The 18,514-nt window shown below is 38.9% G+C and overlaps 1 protein-coding gene across 4 annotated transcripts in view; it reads left to right on the top strand.

The window, feature by feature from the left end:
- The window catches only part of GLIS3 (GLIS family zinc finger 3), a 501,312-nt gene that overhangs the window by 166,109 nt on the left and 316,689 nt on the right, over positions 1 to 18,514 (top strand). For 3 of the 4 annotated variants that reach the window (XR_005195239.1, XM_037727311.1, XM_017496973.2), the window contains one exon: positions 13,602 to 13,809. The exons of the other annotated variant lie outside the window; for it this stretch is intronic. Coding sequence is in view for 2 of the 3 variants with exons in the window: in XM_037727311.1 (XP_037583239.1) it covers positions 13,602 to 13,809 (208 nt within the window). In the remaining variant the exon portion in view is untranslated. The remainder of the gene's footprint in view (positions 1 to 13,601; positions 13,810 to 18,514) is intronic. 4 annotated transcript variants of the gene reach the window in all.

Raw genomic sequence — 18,514 nt, 5'->3', positions numbered from 1 at the left:
GCTCACCGCAACCTCCGCCTCCTGGGTTCAGGCAATTTCCCTGCCTCAGCCTTCTGAGTAGCTGGGATTACAGGCACGCACCACCATGCCCAGCTCATGTTTTGTATTTTTAGTAGAGACGGGGTTTCACCATGTCGACCAGGTTAGTCTCGATCTCTTGACCTCGTGATCCACCCGCCTCGGCCTCCCAAAGTACTAGGATTACAGGCTTGAGCCACCGCACCCGGCCAGGAATTATTCTTACAAGTTGTGTTTGTTACCTATTCATCCAACTGATATTTGGTGAGCTCTTGCTATCTGGGGGATACCAGTCATTGCTCCATACAGTGAAGGTTCTCACCCACAGGCAGCTTTGCCATTTCTCACCCAGCCTCTGCTTTTGGTTGTCTTGGGGAAGGGGGAAAAGCAGGTGGGGAGACATACAACCTTAATTTATGGAAGAAAGATTTTGAATCTAGTACTTCCTAAAGGCGCTTCAGCAACCATCTTACCTGTTTTCTTAATAAGATAAATTGGGCTAGTCCTGTTTGCTCCATTTGCCTCCTCCTGGCCTGGTCTCATCCTGAAATCAGGGCGACATCTTCCTAGCTTGGTTTCCTGCCTTCACCCTTTGCTCTGCTTCCAAATGTATGGGAAATAGACTGTTCTCTTCTTGCTCACTCCTCACAACATACCCATGCCTACAAACCTACTGTAGCTTTTTGGGGTGCCTGATTTTGGAGCTTGTATGCAATCTGATAACACCTTAGTAATAATATGAATGCTTACAGCTTATACAGTACTTACTGTGTGCTAGAAACTGTTTTAAGTGGTCTGCATGCATGACTTATTTAGTACTCCAAATAGCCTTGTGAAGGTGGGAACAGTTACCATCCGTAGTTCTCAGACTAGGAAATAGAGGCACAGAGAGTTTAAGGCATTTGGCCAAGGTCACACAGCTGGTAAGTGAAGCTCTTCTGGCCCTAGTGTCTCATTCTTTACTGCTTCCCATGCTGCCTCCATAATACTTTCCCAGCACATGCTCCTCACTTCATTTTGGCCATTCAGCTCTTCATACTGCCCCCTCTCCTCCTGCCATTAAAAGGCTCAGCTGAAGTCTCACTCCTCTACTAAGGCTCCTCCAATTTATACAGTTCTTTTCCTTGCTTGAGCTGTTTTTGTACTCAGCAGCAAGGCAACTCAGTTTAAGATTAGGTGTTTCCCAATTGTTTCTTGTGTTAGTTAAAACTCTATCCAGTTGGTTGGAAGATCTTTGACCAAAGGCTCACCCTATGGCCTAGGACTAAGCCTAATACCCAGTAAATGTGTCTTTGGGAAACTGAGGCAGTTTTCTCCCAATGACAATATCATTCTCCCTCCCTTCCTTTCATTCTTTCTTATATTTGCAGAAGTCCTCTTCTACAGTAAGCATAATAATTCTACTTTTATATATTTTCACAGATGAATCCACCAGATGAGGCTTGATCTAAGCCCATTAAATTAGATTGTAGGCAATAATGATTTGATGAATCTGTGTCCATAATCCCTAGAGTATATAGTGTAGCACAGAGTAGGGACACAATATACAAATACCTGATCTGTGAGCAATAAATTACTAAGTTGTGCCTCTACTGGTGTTTCAGTTTTTCAGAGTACTTGTTTGCTTAGCTAACAAATGTATCTGCTTTCTTCCCCTGGGATTGCTGGAAAATTTGTCAAGGGAGAAGCAGTAAAATGTTCTTACATTTCCTCTTTGGTTTTTCCAGGCTAATTGTTGGTGAACTTTATTTAACACTCTTGCTATACTAAGAGTCTCTATGGAGCAGAGCAGCTTTCAGTTAACTTGGCAAATCATTACAAGAGAGAACAGAAGGGTCAGTATAAGCACTCTCTACTAATTAGTTGATAATTGATGTACAATAGCTGACGGATGGGACTTTAGAATATACACTCCAGGAATATTGTTTAATTTATGTTTGCATCCTTATGAAGTGGTTCAGAACTGCGGGTTCTTAATATCATCTTATCGGGAGTGCCCACTGGTGGGGAGAAAGATTGAGGCTTCATGTACAGAAATCCAGGGCACTGAATGGTACAGAAAAGAATATGATACTTTTTAATCTCTTGGGTATAAATGTGATTCAATTTAATTCAGGGATAAAATGCAGTGAGTAATGCTGGTGATTCCATACTTGGTGGACAACATTCCTGAATGCTGACTAAGGTTGGAAGAATGTTGGTGTGAAGTTATATTCTTTGTGGGATAAACATGGAAGATTCAAACTGAGCTCCTGAGGACAAAGTGCTGGGAGATTGCATGATTCATGGGAATCTCCCTGGGTTTAGATTTGACCTATTTATTGGCTCTCGTTGGAATGATATCACACAACAGGCATTATATGACCCCCCTCTTTCCCATTAAATGTTATCACCTAAATGTTTAGCAAAACTAATTATAAAATCCTCCTTCTAACTTGCTTCATAACCATTGCTTTCTTATTTTTTTGTTTACCACCCTGCGACTGCCACACTGTCTGTGCAGCTGGTTCATGTGCTCCTCCAACCTTTCTCTCATCTCTTCCAGATTAATCTTGGGTAAACTCTGCTTCCAATGGGATACGCCACTACCACAGGGTCCCAGGTGAACATCAGCTGACTAATCATACCAGCATCATCTGGTTTAGTTGGTTTGTAGTGGAGCCTAGGATTTGCATTTGAGAAGCTTCCCTGGTGATGCTAATATGCAGCCAGGTTTGAACCACCATTGGATAAGTAATGTCCAGCTTTTAAATAGTTCTTCAGGGCTGACTGAACCAATCCTCTAAGCTCTGTCTCCTCCCTTTCTCCTGGTCAGAGCTCCCTCTTATAGGCAGCTCTAGCTCATCTTTATTTCTCTAGGATGCACTGTGCCTCCTCCCTTTTGTTTCTGTGTCTATACCTTACTACTTCCTTCTCATTTGCTGCACTCATTCTTCCTTCATGTTTTAGCTTATTGTTTTCTAAAGGGTGTTCCTTAGAATGCCAGTCTTAGTCCCTGGGAAAAAGCTTCTCTAACCAAATGTACTTTAAATACTATTTGCTCTTCTGGGACATTTATAATATGCATTCACATTCTTAAAGGCTCTGAGAAGACTTATAGTAAAGATATATGTTTAACTTTGTTGTTATTAGGGGTTCTCAAAGTTATTGGTCTATGGACATCTCATGAGCTGCCTTAATTGTCATTTAACATCTTTAGACATCCTGAAGGACTTTGGGAAATGTATTTGTAGTTTATACGCTTCTTCTTTGATGAATTACCTAGTACAAAGAGATTGCTCTCCTCCTCTGAGCTCCTGTCTCTATGATTTAGCTTCCTGCTTAATTCTGAACAGTCCAGCAACATTATGCAATTGTTCCTAGGTAAGTATATCTTATCTCTTCAGAGCCTGTGAGCTCTATGGAGGCAGGATGTTATATATAGCATTCCTTATCTCCCATAGGTTTCGCACAGTTTTGAGCATTTGTTACAATTGTCAAATGGAATTGCTTTGCCCCTGAATGTAGGAGCCGGTTATTTCATTCTGATTCTCATCCTTTGGTGTTCTTAGCCATTTAGCCATGCCTTATTGTATTTCAGAGTAATACACCACATATTCACATATATTCATTAAATTGTTACTAATGTATCTCAGCAGTGAAATATTACAAATTTGACAAAACACTACATAACAAGCCTAGGGTGTTTGGTATGCAGGATTTTTCTAGCTCTAGGGAGAAGTCTTCATGAAAGGTGAGAGAATTTGATGATCTGTGTTTACCTTCATTGATCTGTTTTTGCATAGCAGATGAGACAGAAGGGTACCTGTTTCTTTCTGTGATGAAAGCATATAGTTTTCAAAGTTCTTTCATATACTTGATACTTCTCCCATTTGAGAAAAGAGGAAAGGCTTGGATTGATACTATGCCTTGCCTAAGATTCTGTACTTCATTGGTGAGCATCAACGTTTCATTATAAGAATGAATATGTATATTATATTAGATATGTTATTTCCATATTAGTTAAGAGATATTATTCTTTATCAAAACAGTCATAATTTGATGACTTCTCTCAAGAATATAGGGGTCAATGTATGCCTAACTTACATTGCCTTCAAAATTAGAACATACATACTCATATTTGAATGAATTCAGAGAAGAATGTGGGAGGATACATGTTAGGCCATTAGAGTTGATTATCTTAAGAGAATGACATGGGTTGGGGGGAGAAGATGAGCTTTTTCTTTTTATACCTTTGCATTATTTGCCTATTAAAGCACATGCACACATACACAAATACATATTATTTTTAAATTTAAAATAGCAATAAAAGGTAATCCCAAATAAAAGAAAGATAATGCTGTCTAAATAGACAGTTCTAGGCAATGCTTTGACATGTGCTAAGCTAATAAACCTCAGGGATGAAATGCATTCACCATAATTTCTAACGTAATTTGGGGGCTATGAGGGGACCCACAATAAATGTTCTATTTCTTCCCCACCAGAATATCTCTTTTTTTTCTGAGAGAGGATGTGTTGGAAGGCATAGCTTTGTGTGAGCATCCAGTGGACCTGCTGACTGGACCATAGAATTAGGCCACCTTACCTACTTAGTCCAGGGCAGCTCTTTCAGGACAAGCCTCGTAGGTAAGGCATATATCATGTGGCAAAGAACTCTGTCTTTCTATGGGTAGGTAAGCTTAGTCCAAAGTGGAAAACAAGAAGGGTTTCCTGAATTACTCATCCCCCCTTATTCTTTCTACTTTGGCAGAGAGGGGCCAGGGTGTACTGAGAGACAGTTCCTTTCTTTTAAAATAAGGAGCTAGAAAGAAGTGTACCCACCATTTTGCACACCTAAGTCAGATAATCATTCTCCCCATTATGGCTCAATTTACATGACTAAAAATATCATTCCATTACATAATGATGACAATAACATTAACAAAAATTATAACTACTCTTTACTGAGCAGGCACATCATATATGTTGGGTCTCACTAATCCTTGAAGCAACCATGTAGGGTGTATAGTATTATTTGTCTTTTAGAGATGGAATAAACTAAGGCTAAGAGGGAAAATTATTCTGCTAAATGACCATAACATCCACGAGCTAGCTGTGGAGGCCAGCCACCATTTCCCATGCAAAATCAAAATATTTTCCAATAGCATCTGGGATTTATTTGCTTTTGAAGGAGATATAAGACTCATATTTTATGTTAGGCATTAATTTCATTATTAAAAGAAGTCTTGCCAGTTAGGGATAGTTAGGTGCTTAGAACTAGAAATAATGGGAAACTTTGAGTCTCAAAGTTGTAGAATCTTCATTTGCAGGTGATCTAAATTGCCTTTCAACTCTACTTCAATTGTGTATTGAATGTGTGCTTGCTAGGAAAGAAAAGGACCAGGCTTATATAAAACAGGTTTGCATAGTAAAAGGGTAGGTTGAAGGGTTTAAAAAAAAATTCCTTCAGTCTTTCTTGCCAAGTTTTGAAATTTTAATTATTTTCTATTGTATTATTGTTTTATAGTCAAATGTTCTTGAGGCATTTGGCTAGTCATTGACACTTTAGTTTGAAGTAATCATTCTTTTCTAAAATAGCTGAGAGAAAAAGAAAATGGATGTGAGGAACAAGAGTGGCCTAAATAAAGCCTGGAGCCCATTCAGGAGAGAACAGATGTACGGTGTGTGTGTGCATGGATGTGTGTGTGTGTGTGTGTGTGTGTGTGCGCGCACGCGCATGTGCCTGTGTGTGTGTGTGTGTGTGTGTGAAGAAGGTCTTGGGCAGGAAGGCATCAGCATGCTGTTTCTGGGCACTCAGGAGAAGAGGTACTAGAAACAGTATCAGAAAGGTACCATACAAGAGACAAATTCTTCAATAAAATATAAATAGCACTAACAATGAATTTATTAAGTGCCAGGCCCTACTACATATATTAGACTTTTTAATTCTCTAAACTGAGGTAACTGCTAATATTGACCTCATTGAGAGATCATGACACTGAGGCACAGAGAGCTTAAGTAACTTGTCCAAGGTTACACAGCTTGTCAGTCCTGGATCCAGGATGGAAATCTATGGCTCTTAACTACTGTGCTGTGTACTATTAACCTCTCACTTCTTTCCTTCCACCATCTTTTCCACTTCTCTGTCTGCTTTTAGTGCCCAAGTCTCGAGTGATATCTCAACCCTACTTGGTGATATCCCATTCTTGAATGCTAACCTGAGTGTGAGTCTCAAAACCTCTCTTTGCAATGCATGATCCTGGATTAGAAAACCATTGTTCTATGAGTAGCATTTGAGAATAGTTGGTATATTACATACTAATACTATATCATTGCTAAATGTCTTGAATATGATGATTGTATTGTGGTTATATGTTTAGGAATGAAGGACATGAAATCTGCAACTTATTGCTAAATGGTTGAAAATTAATACTATTAATAAAAAAACAAGTTTATATATAGAGATGGATAGATAGACCATTAGATAGAGTTGAATCTCATTGTACTATTCTTGTGACATTTCTGTAGCTTTAAAAATGTTTTCAAGGGCAAGTTTGGGAAGAAAACCCTGCTACTTAGTGGTAGCGAGGCATATATTAATATTTACTAAGCTTTCTAATCCTCAGAACAATCTTATGAGTTAAGTACTATTACTGTCCCTACTTTAGAACAGTATGCTGAGGCACAGAGACCTTAAGGACCTTCCCAATATCACACAGCCAGTAAGGCGGGAGGCAGGACTCAAACCCTGATAAGTATATTTCTGTTTCTGTAACACCCTGCATATGTGTTAGGTTGAACCATATAGAAATTGCTCTTATATGGTCATTTTGGACCTATTAAGAATGTCATTTCATGTGACCCAGTGTAAGAGCAGGGATCACCTCTTTTATAATGAATAGTTGGTTTGGTGTGCATCTTCATGGCCAGACTCTGGGCTCCATGGGGGACTGGGTTAATCTTGCTCACCATTGTCTCTGCGGACTGCCTTGCTAGTGGTTGGCATTTGATAAGTGTCAGATAAACAAACAATAACAACGTTACTGTTGATTACTTCTCTTTGCTTTCCCCAAATGTATTTCATTTTTGTTCCCCTGTATCTATGTCATTTTTAGAACCAGTAGATAAATAGTTCTGAAGGATGCAGCCTCAATAGTGGTAAGTGACATAATCAGCCATTTGACTTCAAGAGAACCCTTTTAACTAATGAAGACATTAATTAAAAACATGCCCCACTAAGATGAACTCTAGGTTCAGAAATTTGAAAATGCAAAACATTTGCATTCCCTACTAGCATACAGTGATTTTGGCTAGAATGTATGTCAGACTCAGAATGCCAACCACTTAGGTCCTTATTTGAGCAGTAGACACATTTTTAAAACACATCGTGTAGTCTCTAAAAATAAGCAGTCTTTCAAAATGAAAACCAGTGCACAAGTAGTTGGCACATCTGGTAGTCAGAAAAGTTGTATGGTTTGTTTTCAGGAATAACAAGCTAAAGAATATTCAAATATGGCCAATTGAAAACTCTTCTTCTATCTGTGATGACACGTGGTTTTTACAAAAAAAATTGGCTCTGGACTTAAAGCATAAAGAATATTGGAAATGAGAAGATAATTAAACAGCATCATTTACTATCTTGTTTCATGCAAGAATTATAAAGGAATGTTTTATTTAGAAAGAGAATGGAGCCAAAAAGCAATGACAGGCATGTAACAACCATAGTAACAACAACAACAATAGCAGTTAACATCCATTAAGTACCTCCTATGTGCTTGAGAGTGTGTTGAGTCCTCTATGTATGTTGTTAATACTAGATGCACAACAACCTTATGAGGTTGTATTAGTCCATTCTCACATTGCTGTAAAGAAATACCTGAGACTGGGTAATTCATAAAGAAAAGAGGTTTAATTGGATCACAGTTCTGCAGGTTTAACAGGAAGCATAACAGCATCTGGGATGGCCTCAGGAAACTTTCAATGACAGCAGAAGATAAACGTGAAGCAGTCACATCTTACATGGCTGGAGTGGGAGGAAGGGAGAGCCCGGGGCAGTGCTATAAACTTTTATACAACCAGATATCACGGGAACTCGAACATGAGAATAGCACCAAAGGAACAGTGCCAAACCCTTCATGAAGGATCTATCCTGATGATCCAGTCACCTTCCACCAGGTCCCACCTCCAAAATTGGGCATTACAATTGAACATGAGATTTGGGTGGGGACACAGACCCAAAGCATATTATCCCATCCCTGACCCCTTCCAAATCTCATGTCCTCACATTGCAAAAATTATTCCTTCTCAACAATCCCCAAAGTCTTAATTCATTCCAGCATTAACTCAAAAGTCCAATGTCCAAAGACTCATCTGAGACAAGGCTAGTTCTTCCTCCTATGAGCCTGTAAAATAAAAACACAAGTTAGTTACTGCTAAGATACAATGGAGGTACAGGCATTGGGTAAACATTCCCATTCCAAAAGGGAGAAATTGGCCAAAAGAAAGGGGCTACAGGTCCCATGCAAGCCCCAACCCCAACAGGGCAGTCATTAAATCTTAAAGCTCCCAAATAATCTCCTTTAACTCCTTGTTTCACATCCAGGGCACACAGGTACAAGAGGTGGGCTATTAAGGCTTTGGGCAGCTCTGTTCCTGAGGCTTTTCAGGGTGCAGCCCTGGCATGTTTTCATGGGCTGGCATTGAGAACCTGTGGCTTTTCCAGGTGCAGGCTGTAAGCTGACATTGCATCTACCATTTTGGGGTCTGGAAGATGGTGGCCCTCTTATCACAGCTCCATTAGGCAGTACTGCAGTGGGGACTCTGTGTGGAGGCTCCAACCCACATTTCACCTCCATACTACTCTAGTAGAGATTTTCCATGTGGCCTTTGCCCCTGAAGCAGGCTTCTATCTGGACATCCAGGCTTTTCCATACATCCTCTAAAATCTAGGCAGAAAGTCCCAAGCCTCAACTCTTGCACTTTGTGAACCTACAGGCTTAAGACCATGTGGAAACCACCAAGGTTTATGGTTTGCATCCTCTGAAGCAGAGGCCTCAGCTATACCTGAGCCCCTTTGAGCCAAGACTGGAGCTAGAGTGGCTGGGAGCAGGGAGTAGTGTTTGAAGGCTGTGCAGTGCAGCAAGACCCTGGGTCTGGCCCATAAAATCATTCTTTCCTCCTAGGCCTTTGGGCCTATGATGGGAGTGGTGCCAGAAAGTTTCTGAAATGCCTGTGAGGCCTGCCCCCATTGTCTTGGCTGTCAGTATTTGCCTCCTCTTTCCTTTTGCAAATTTCTGCAGCCTACTTGAATTCCTCTCCTGAAAATGCTTTTTTCTTTTCTACACATGGGCAGGCTGTAAATTTTCCAAACTTTTGCACTCTGCTTCCCTTTTAAATATAACTTCCAGTTTCAGGTCATTTCTTTGCTCACACATATAAACATAGGTTGTTAGAAACAGCCAGGCTGCATCTTGATTGCTTTGCTGCTTAGAAATTTCTTCCCCCAGAGACACTAAGTCACTCTCAAATTCAAAGTTCCACAGATCCCTAGAGCAGGGGCACAGTGCCTACAACCTCTTCGCTAATGTATAATAACAGTGACCTTTGCTCCAGTTCCCAGCAAGTTCCTCAACTCCAGCAGAGACCTCCTCAGCCTGGATTTCACTGTCTATGTCACTATCAGCATTCTGGTTACAATTCAGACAGTCTCTGGGAAGTTCCAATTTTTTCCACATCTTCCTGTCTTCTTCTGAGTCCTCCACATTCTTTCAACCTCTGCCCATTACCCAGTTCCAAATCTGCTCCCGTATTTTCAGGTATTTTTATGGCAATGCCCTCCTCCTTGGTACTAATCTTCTGTATTGGTCTGTTCTTGCATTGCTATAAAGAATTAACTGAGCCTGGGTAATTTATAAAGAAAAGAGATTTCGTTGGCTCATGATTCTGCAGGCTTAATGGGAAGCATAACAGCTTCTGGGGAGGCCTTAGGAAACTTTCAATCATGGTGGAAGGCAAAGGGGAAACAGGTATGTGTTACATGGCTGGAGCAGGAGGAAGAGAGAAGGGGAGGTGTCACACACTTTGAAACATCCAGATCTCATAAGAACTTTATGACAAGAACAGCACCAAAGGGATGGTGCTAAACCATTTACGAAGATTCCATCCCTGTGATCCAATTGCCTTCTACCAGGCCCCACCTCCAATTGGGCATTACAGTTGAATGTGAATTTTGGGTGGGGACACAGATTCAAACCATATCAGAGGGAGGGTTAACTTTATTCCTGTTTTGCAGATGAGAAGACAAAGACATGGAGATATAGCACAAAAATGTTAAGTAATTTGCCTGTCACCCAACTAGCAGATCTCAGGCAAGCTGCCTCCAGAGCCTACACTACAAGGCACAGGGCAATTCTGAGTAGTCTGGAGGTATAGGTGTTCATTATGTTTCTGGCATTATGAGAAAAATTTAGATGGCTGTATTGAGCACAGTGGTTCTTGGTCAAACTTGTTTGCCTGCGTATGTGACACAGATAATGCCATTTTCCAGAACATCCTCATAGTTGTACCATGAACATTTATGTCTTTCCAAGAAATTCACTGTCAATTTTCATGCTTCAGGGACACCATTTGTGATTCCATTTGTGGTTAGATGAGGTTAAAGTTGACCAGTAAATTTGGGAGCAGGAGGTAGTATTGTAAGAATGTGGAGATATTAGGGAGATAATTAACATTTCTTTATTACAAAGCAAGAAAACAATGTGAATGTATGAAGCCAGGGTAGAGAATTACACAGGCAGCCTTGACCAGTGTAAAAGTCTGGCCCAGGAAGATGGATATTTAATACTACCTCTGCTGACTTCATATTCTGTTCAGACCTATTAGCAATTCTGTGGAGAGGCATCAAAGGATTGACCTAGTGTTTGTTTCTGTTTTTTGAAAAATGGTACTCTTTATCAAAAAAGATGACCGGAGGGTTTCAGTGGAATAACTTGTCAGTATTTACTATTCACTTATAATTGTTTTTTATTTTCATTCATTCATTCTAATTTCATTGGATAGAATTTATTGAGTAACGTACTCCAGACCCTAGGTTAGGTGCTGAGGAAGTAGAGATGCCTCAAACAAGGGTCTTGTCTTTAAACAGCAGTAAAATATAAAAGTGAGAGGATGGCAAGCTTTTAAAGAGCTCAGTTACCTGAAGTGCTGTGTAGGTGCTGAGGCACATGTGTGGTGGGCGATGTGGCCAAATGAAAGAAGCAGTGGTCAGATCTGCCTAACAGGTAGTGGAAGAGGAGGTCATATAGAAGGTTTTCCTTGAATCGAGACTTTAAAGACGCAGAGGTGCTTACTAGGTGGATAAGTTAGGGTAAGGGCATTCCAGGCAGAGAGAAGAGCAAGAACAAGATAAGGGTTAAAATAAATGTTTCAGTGATCACGTTAGTTTTTATTGGCTCTAAGGTGTGCATGTTTTTACATTACAACATCTCTGAAATCTTGGACATCATGCACTAGTTGGACTGGCAGTTCATGTTCTTACTAGTACATAAAATAATGATACACCTTACAATATGTGGCATTTTAGTTTTATGAAATAATCTATTTGTATGTTTTGCCATCAAGTAGTGTTTATTGGATGCAGTTCCAGCTGCTGTGTCTTTGTTTTAGAGGTAGACAGATAATACCTTTCTACTGAAGAGGAAACAGGAACGAATGACTGAATTTCTTAGATAAATATATGACATTAAATTTGACAGAATACTTGATATTTGATGTTGCTTTTAATAGTTGTGACTAGTAGCAATGGAACCTGGGGAGAGAATTCATATAGATAATTCATTCATTCAGTCTTAATACATTGAACTAGGCTATGAACCATCACATTGCCTTTTTTTTAAGGTGGAAAGGGAGTTTGAAAAGCTAATGCATATAGCTTATGGAGATTTTAAAAAATATTAAATTTATGATACATCATATAAAAATGTACCTACTATTCTTGGTGTCAAGATGAAGCCCTGATGATACAGTGCTTTATGAGTTATGAAAACAGAATATCTATAACTGATCTTCTAAGGCACAAGAAGATGGATCAGATATAAACTGCAGTGGGAGAGGTAAAGGTTTCTGTACGTGGGAAAGAAAATCAGAGAAATTTCTATTGCAGCAAATGATCTTGGAACGTGTACAAAGAAGAAACTAGGCATGTCAGAGCCTAAATTTAAGCACACAGGTGTTATGAAAATACACTATAGTAGAATTAGTTTCTGTTCTCTCTTTAAATCCCTGTGTGATTTTGGGCAGATCAATTACCACTTGGATTTTAGTCCCATGAGGCTGCACTTGATCAGGGTATCTGGCAGCTAATGATGCTGTGATTCCCCCAGCATTTTTTAGATATGAGTGCATTGATGGAAACAGTGATTGCTCCAATGTCTTGTTTGCCCTATTGTTGGGGGGGAGGGCACTCTTAGAAAGAATGTTACAAAAGGTGACAAGTAATGGCACTTTGGGTCTATTGATTTAATTTTAGGGAAAACAAAATAGGAAATTATGCCCCCTACAGCTAAGAAAAGTGACAGCGACATTTTGCCTCCTACTTTGATCCCAAATATATCAACAAAAAAGATGGGAAATTTGCTGAGAAAAATGTAAAGCTTAATTTGTTAGAGATTGAGATAACATATATTTTTGTTTGCTAGAAATGGAAACAGAGTGTATAGTTACTGAGACTTGACCAGGTAGTTGATTTAAAAAAGGTTTGAAAAAGTGCACCCACGTAAAAAGAACGTCTAGAATGATTCAGCTCATTATTTTTTAATAAATGAGTCATGGCAGTGTTTGCCTTTCTCAAACTCTTTGCTTTTCACTTTTCCATAACGACACAGATTCTTGTGGGTTCCTTTTTTTCTTTCCCCATTGGGTATGTACCAACTTTTACTACACTGAAAAATTGTTACTAATGAAAATGAAAAATCTATGTCTGATTTGGTTACCATGTTGTTTTACCAATGAGCATTTTGTTTACAACTCTCTCATCCTGATTTTTTAAAAAATTGGGTAGATGTCCAATCACAATGTCTTAAGATGAGGAGAAAATAATCAAGGTTAGAGAGATGCAGCCAGACTACATCCTTGTAAAGAGACTTTTTGGAAGTACAGATTTGGAATGAAGTAAACCAGTTAAACAAGTTTTTTTTTTTTTTTTTTTTTTTCCCAGTAGTGTCAACTTTCCTTGCTGGGTGATTCAAGATATTAGCTATTCTAGGAAAAAACTTGGTTTGATACAGGTAATCCCATCTACTTACCACCTTAACCCTTTATGCAAGGATATTATAAAATAGAATTTTTAATATAATTGGAAACTTCTACACAGAAGGAGTTAAGCACATTTTGTATGAGTGCTAATTATGGGAAAGTTTCTATTATAGCATTATGGCTTTGTCATTGGAATTAGAGAAAGCCTTTTGGTATCACCAATACTAAAAAAGTAAAGAAATGATCCAAGGACTGTCTCTAAAGATGGGTCCTGATATAAAAGTGCACGTGTCTGTATTTACTGATTTCTGATGTAAGGGACATGAAAGCTAACCTGATTCATTTGTTTTTAGGGGCTCTTGGCTTTGGGCCTCAGTGCAAGTCCATTGGAAAAGGCAGCTGCAACAATCTAGTGGTCACCAGCAGTCCCATGATGGTTCAGCGACTGGGACCCATTTCACCTCCAGCAAGCCAGGTCTCTACAGCATGCAACCAGATCAGTCCTAGCTTACAGAGGGCAATGAATGCAGCCAACCTGAATATACCTCCTTCAGATACCAGGTCTCAAGTTAACTTTTTTTCCCCCCTTCTTTATGGTATAAACACACCCCACGAGTGTCTTCCCTTCTCTTTCTGAATACATACACACACACATACACACTCACACAAAACTCATACACTTGCACACTCAAGCAACTCTCTCAATTTGAGCTTTGTAGGGTAATATGTCAAAAACTAAGTATGTGCCATCATATCATCTTAATTGGGAGGAATGGTTTAATACCTACTGTCTTGTGGTGTGAGTGAAATGAATACCTAATTTGAGATTGTGGGGCCTCAGTGACTGAAACACAGTATGTAAATTTGTCAATTTCTGGTGAAGCAATCATATCATGGCCTAGTAAATTTGCATGGTCCATGCACACCTATCTTACTTGCCAGGTTTTCTGTGAATATGATGCAGAGTTTCCAGGCTGCTGTACTATCTGTTTTGTCCATCTGTCTACCCATCTACTTAAGTACTTGTTAAATACCTACTGTCTGCACAATATAATAGTTGAAGTTTAGGGGCCTAGTGGAGAGAGTAAAGATAGAAAGCATAAATTTCAAGACTTTCTGATGTATCTGTAAAGGCATACTTTCTTGTTTGAGTTACATAACATTTCAACACAATGTCGATTAGGTTTCAGAGTAAGTACTTACTATAAATGCCATATATCTACCTCCAAGGGAGGGAATTGAATAGAAAAGGGAAATTACCCCCTCAGACAAAGTTTTATTTCTCTCAAGGCTGATATTAGGTGTGAGGGGGCATAAAACCAAAATACTGTGCAGTGATTAAGGTCTATTTCTATGTTCAAAATAAATTATTTTATCTTCTAGAAGTTATCTTCTTGGAAAAACACAATCCATAGTTTCTGCCTCTTAGTCCTGGTTCTGCCATATCTATGATCTTGCAAAGGAATTTTACTCTCCAAGCCTCTGCTTCCTCTTCTTTGGGATCTGCAACCTGCTCTATGCCTTGCAGTTCTGGGAGCTTGTGTCTTCTTCCTTTCCCTCCTCCCAACCCTGTTTTCCTTTTTTGTATCTCTGTGCTGTCCCTCCTAGTCACTATTTGAGACTCTGAAATCAGAGTTCCTGAATCATTTATTTATGCCAATTTTTTCATGAGATAGAAACTTGTTTTTCACCTGTGACTTTTTGTGATGGGAAGCTGCTGTCATTTTCCCATTGATGATTATGCCTTAAGGGACTCCTCAGACTTGCTGAGTGCTGCATGTAAAATGAGCCGTGCTCATGGGGTGGGTGTCATTGGGAAGCCTTCAGCTTTCTTTCTGTGGCAAGTCCAGCCCATGCCTTGAAGGCAGAAGTCATAATTAATGGTGAAGCTGACAGTAGTCAGGGCACAGAATGCTTAAGCCATGTATCTTACGCAGTCCCTTTTATGGGTCGGCTAGAGAGGGGTCATTATCTCAGTGTTTTCTGGCATATTTGATTGCTTAGCATAATTTTATAACCTTAAAAGACAACACCATAACAATGCACTGACAAGTGTTTTTGACTAGGTTTTTATTCTTTGAGTCCTTCTATAGAATTTTTTTTTTCTCAGGACGAGCAAAGAAACAGGAATTGGAAATTGGCTTGGTGAAATATGGAACCTACTTTTAGCAATTTGGAAAGGTTGCATTTATTTGTAATCCTTGGTTTATGTATTTCATCAGTGGAGAGAAAGAATAAGAAGCAACAGTTCAATAAGAGGCAAAGTTCAACATTTTACTAGAGATAAAGAAAAGATGGATCGAGAATCAGCTTAGTGTTTTATACATTGGGGGCATGCTGGGAGTGGATGGAAATGGAAAAGGGGGCATGAACTGTCCTATTTGAGAGATGCTGCCCTATGAAAAGCTGCAAAAGGTATTGTTTCTCCTGGTTATATAATTCTTATTCATTGTAGAAAATGTGGAAAGTATGGAAAAGTACCAAGCATTAAATGACAGTCATCCTTAATTCTATCCCCAGAGACAATTATGGGCGGAATTTTGATATACATCTTTCCACTTGTATTCAAACACATACAATAAACGTAGGCTTTCCTTTCCACTAAATCATTCTAGTAATCTACATAGCTTTTAATTACCTTTTTCCAGTTAATACATTATACACTTTTATAATAAGAGCCTCTTTCAGCATCATATAATGGCTTCTTCCTGTTCAGGATTCCACTTTATAAAGAAAGTATATAAATAAAATTATAATTTAAAAAATCAGTCTTTTGTTACTTGGCAACTTAGTTGTTTTCTTTTCTTTAGATATTATAAATAATGCTTTATTGGATCAACTCTGTGCATCTTTTGTTGCACAATTCTTATTATTAGAATATTCTTAAAAGTAAAATTTGTTGTGTTAAAAGAGTTTTGAGGCTTTTTATATGTATTCTCAAATTGTACTGCAGAAATTCACTAGCAATTTATAAACTCACCAGCAGTCCAAGAGAGTACCTTTTCTAAGATACCATTCATTATTATTTTTAGAACTTTTGACAGTTTGATCTGTAAAATGTTATTTTATCTAATTTGCATTCTTAATTATTAACAATATTGAAGTTTTCATAGATTTATTGGTTGCTTGTATTTTTTCTTTTGGCCTTCTTTGGGTATATTTTTTGGGGGTGCTCATCTTAGGAAAAGCTCTTTTTCCTTAGCTTTGTTGGATTCTACTTAATCCAATGATAAGAATCAGGCATTAATGCTGTATATATGCCTAGATTAATTTCCCAGTCATTTCTGATTACCCGTGCTTAATGATAAATGCAAACTATACCTTACCATCTTGAAGATCCAGAAGCCATTCTTATGTAGGAATTGCCAAAACTCGAATACAGAGGCCATTGTATGTATTTCTCCTAACATGACAAGTCTGAGGTGCTGATATAATAACTTCATCAGCATTTTCATATACCAACCTAACAAATATTGAGCAGTAGAAGAGATCAGGTGCTACCTGGATGGGTTTTGTAGCATACTTAGCTTTTCTAGTGTTTTCACATACATTGTAATCCTGCATTTTAGGATTGAATATTCATAAACTACCTGCAAATATTTCTCTTTAAGACCCGATGGGACCAGAACACAGAAAGTCCAAGTGCTTCACTTGTCAATGAGAAAGTTCAGCCATCACTGAATGTCATTCCATATCCAAAAAGGCACCGTATTTAGCTTTTTATTTTCTAAATCAGAAATTATTGGTGATGGTTCCCTTTGAGATATGTCCACAAGGCCAGAGAAGTCTAAGGGGGCTGAGGATGCACCCTAGGCTTTCTGTAAATTTTAACAGTTTATAAAGCCATCCTGTCTTTACATATAGTACTAATTCTTTTGGGGAATTTGCTGAGGCACATAGACACAGATTTCCAGACAGACTAGGACTGGCCATCTTTTTCATGACTGATATATATAGGAAATATATCTTTTCTCTTGAGGAATTGTCCATATGATCTGTTAGAACTTCTTTTGAGCTTGGCATTGAAACACACATCTAACATTGTCATCATGCCTCTCATGCTCTTATGGCCCCATACAAGTTACTGAGTTCTTGCTTGACCAGCCACCCTAATCATTTTTGCGGCTGGTTTCGGATTTTTCATGGTTTTATTTTGTTCAAGATACATCTCCTTTCCTTTTACATATAGTTCCAAATTAACCAATCACCAGAAATAATATCATTAGGATCAGATGAAGACATGGAAATGGAGATTGCTCTCAAATGATGATATAGCTGTCACTTTCTTTGTCATGGGCCTGGTGTGGGTAGCAGCGGGGGTTAGAGGCGAGAATCCCTTGGAACCATTCACATTCATTCAACATATTATTGCAGAAAGAACAGAAAATTTGGGTGCCCATCATAGCTTGTGCGATTTTAAGCCTGTTATATCAAGCAGAGGATTGTGGGTCACGTGGGATACAATGTAAGGAAAACAATAGAGAATTTGTATGATCCAGTAGGCCACTACCTGTCAAGCACTGCTTCACTTGTATTTCTCTAAGAACTTTGGTGTGTGTGTCACTGGGAAAAATTTCCCAAATCCTGTTTTATTCTTTATAAAACAGAAGTTATTTTAAGGCTGGGTGTGGTGGCTCACAATTGTAATCCCAGCACTTTGGGAGGCCGAGGCAGGCAGATCACGAGACCAGCCTGGCCAACACAGTAAAACCTCGTCTCTACTAAATATATAAAAATTAGCAGGGCACCTGTAATCCCAGTTACTGGGGAGGCTGAGGCAGGAGAATCACTTGAACCCAGGAAGCAGAGGTTGCAGTGAGCAGAGATCGCACCATTAAACTCCAGCCAGGTGACAGAGCTAGATTCTGTCTCTCAAAAAAACAAAAAAAAACAAAAAAAACTGTTATTTTAAAAATCCAGTTTACTTACCTGACAGGTTGTATCAAATGAGATCATATATAGAGAAAATTCTTTGTGAGCGCTATAAATAATGTTCAGTTGTCATCATATTGGTTAATTACTTACTTTCCTAATCAACAGTTTTTTGAGTACTTACTATGTATCTAACATTCTGGTAGGCACTGGGAAGAGAAAAATGATCCTTTCTGTTAAAAGGCTTTGAAATTTATTGAAGAATATAACACCCACAGATGCCTGAAGTTAGCTACATTTAAGATACGATGCAGACAGCACACAACTTCTTTGGGAAGAGAACTCTCACTGGGAGCTAGTGTATTGGGGAGAGATGTCATGGATTAGAGCTTTG

Source organism: Cebus imitator, unplaced genomic scaffold (genome assembly GCF_001604975.1).
Source record: "Cebus imitator isolate Cc_AM_T3 unplaced genomic scaffold, Cebus_imitator-1.0 Scaffold227, whole genome shotgun sequence".
Classification (NCBI taxonomy): Eukaryota; Metazoa; Chordata; class Mammalia; order Primates; family Cebidae; genus Cebus; species Cebus imitator.
Note: the sequence above shows the minus strand (reverse complement) of the source record. Positions and strands in the feature narration are given on the sequence as shown.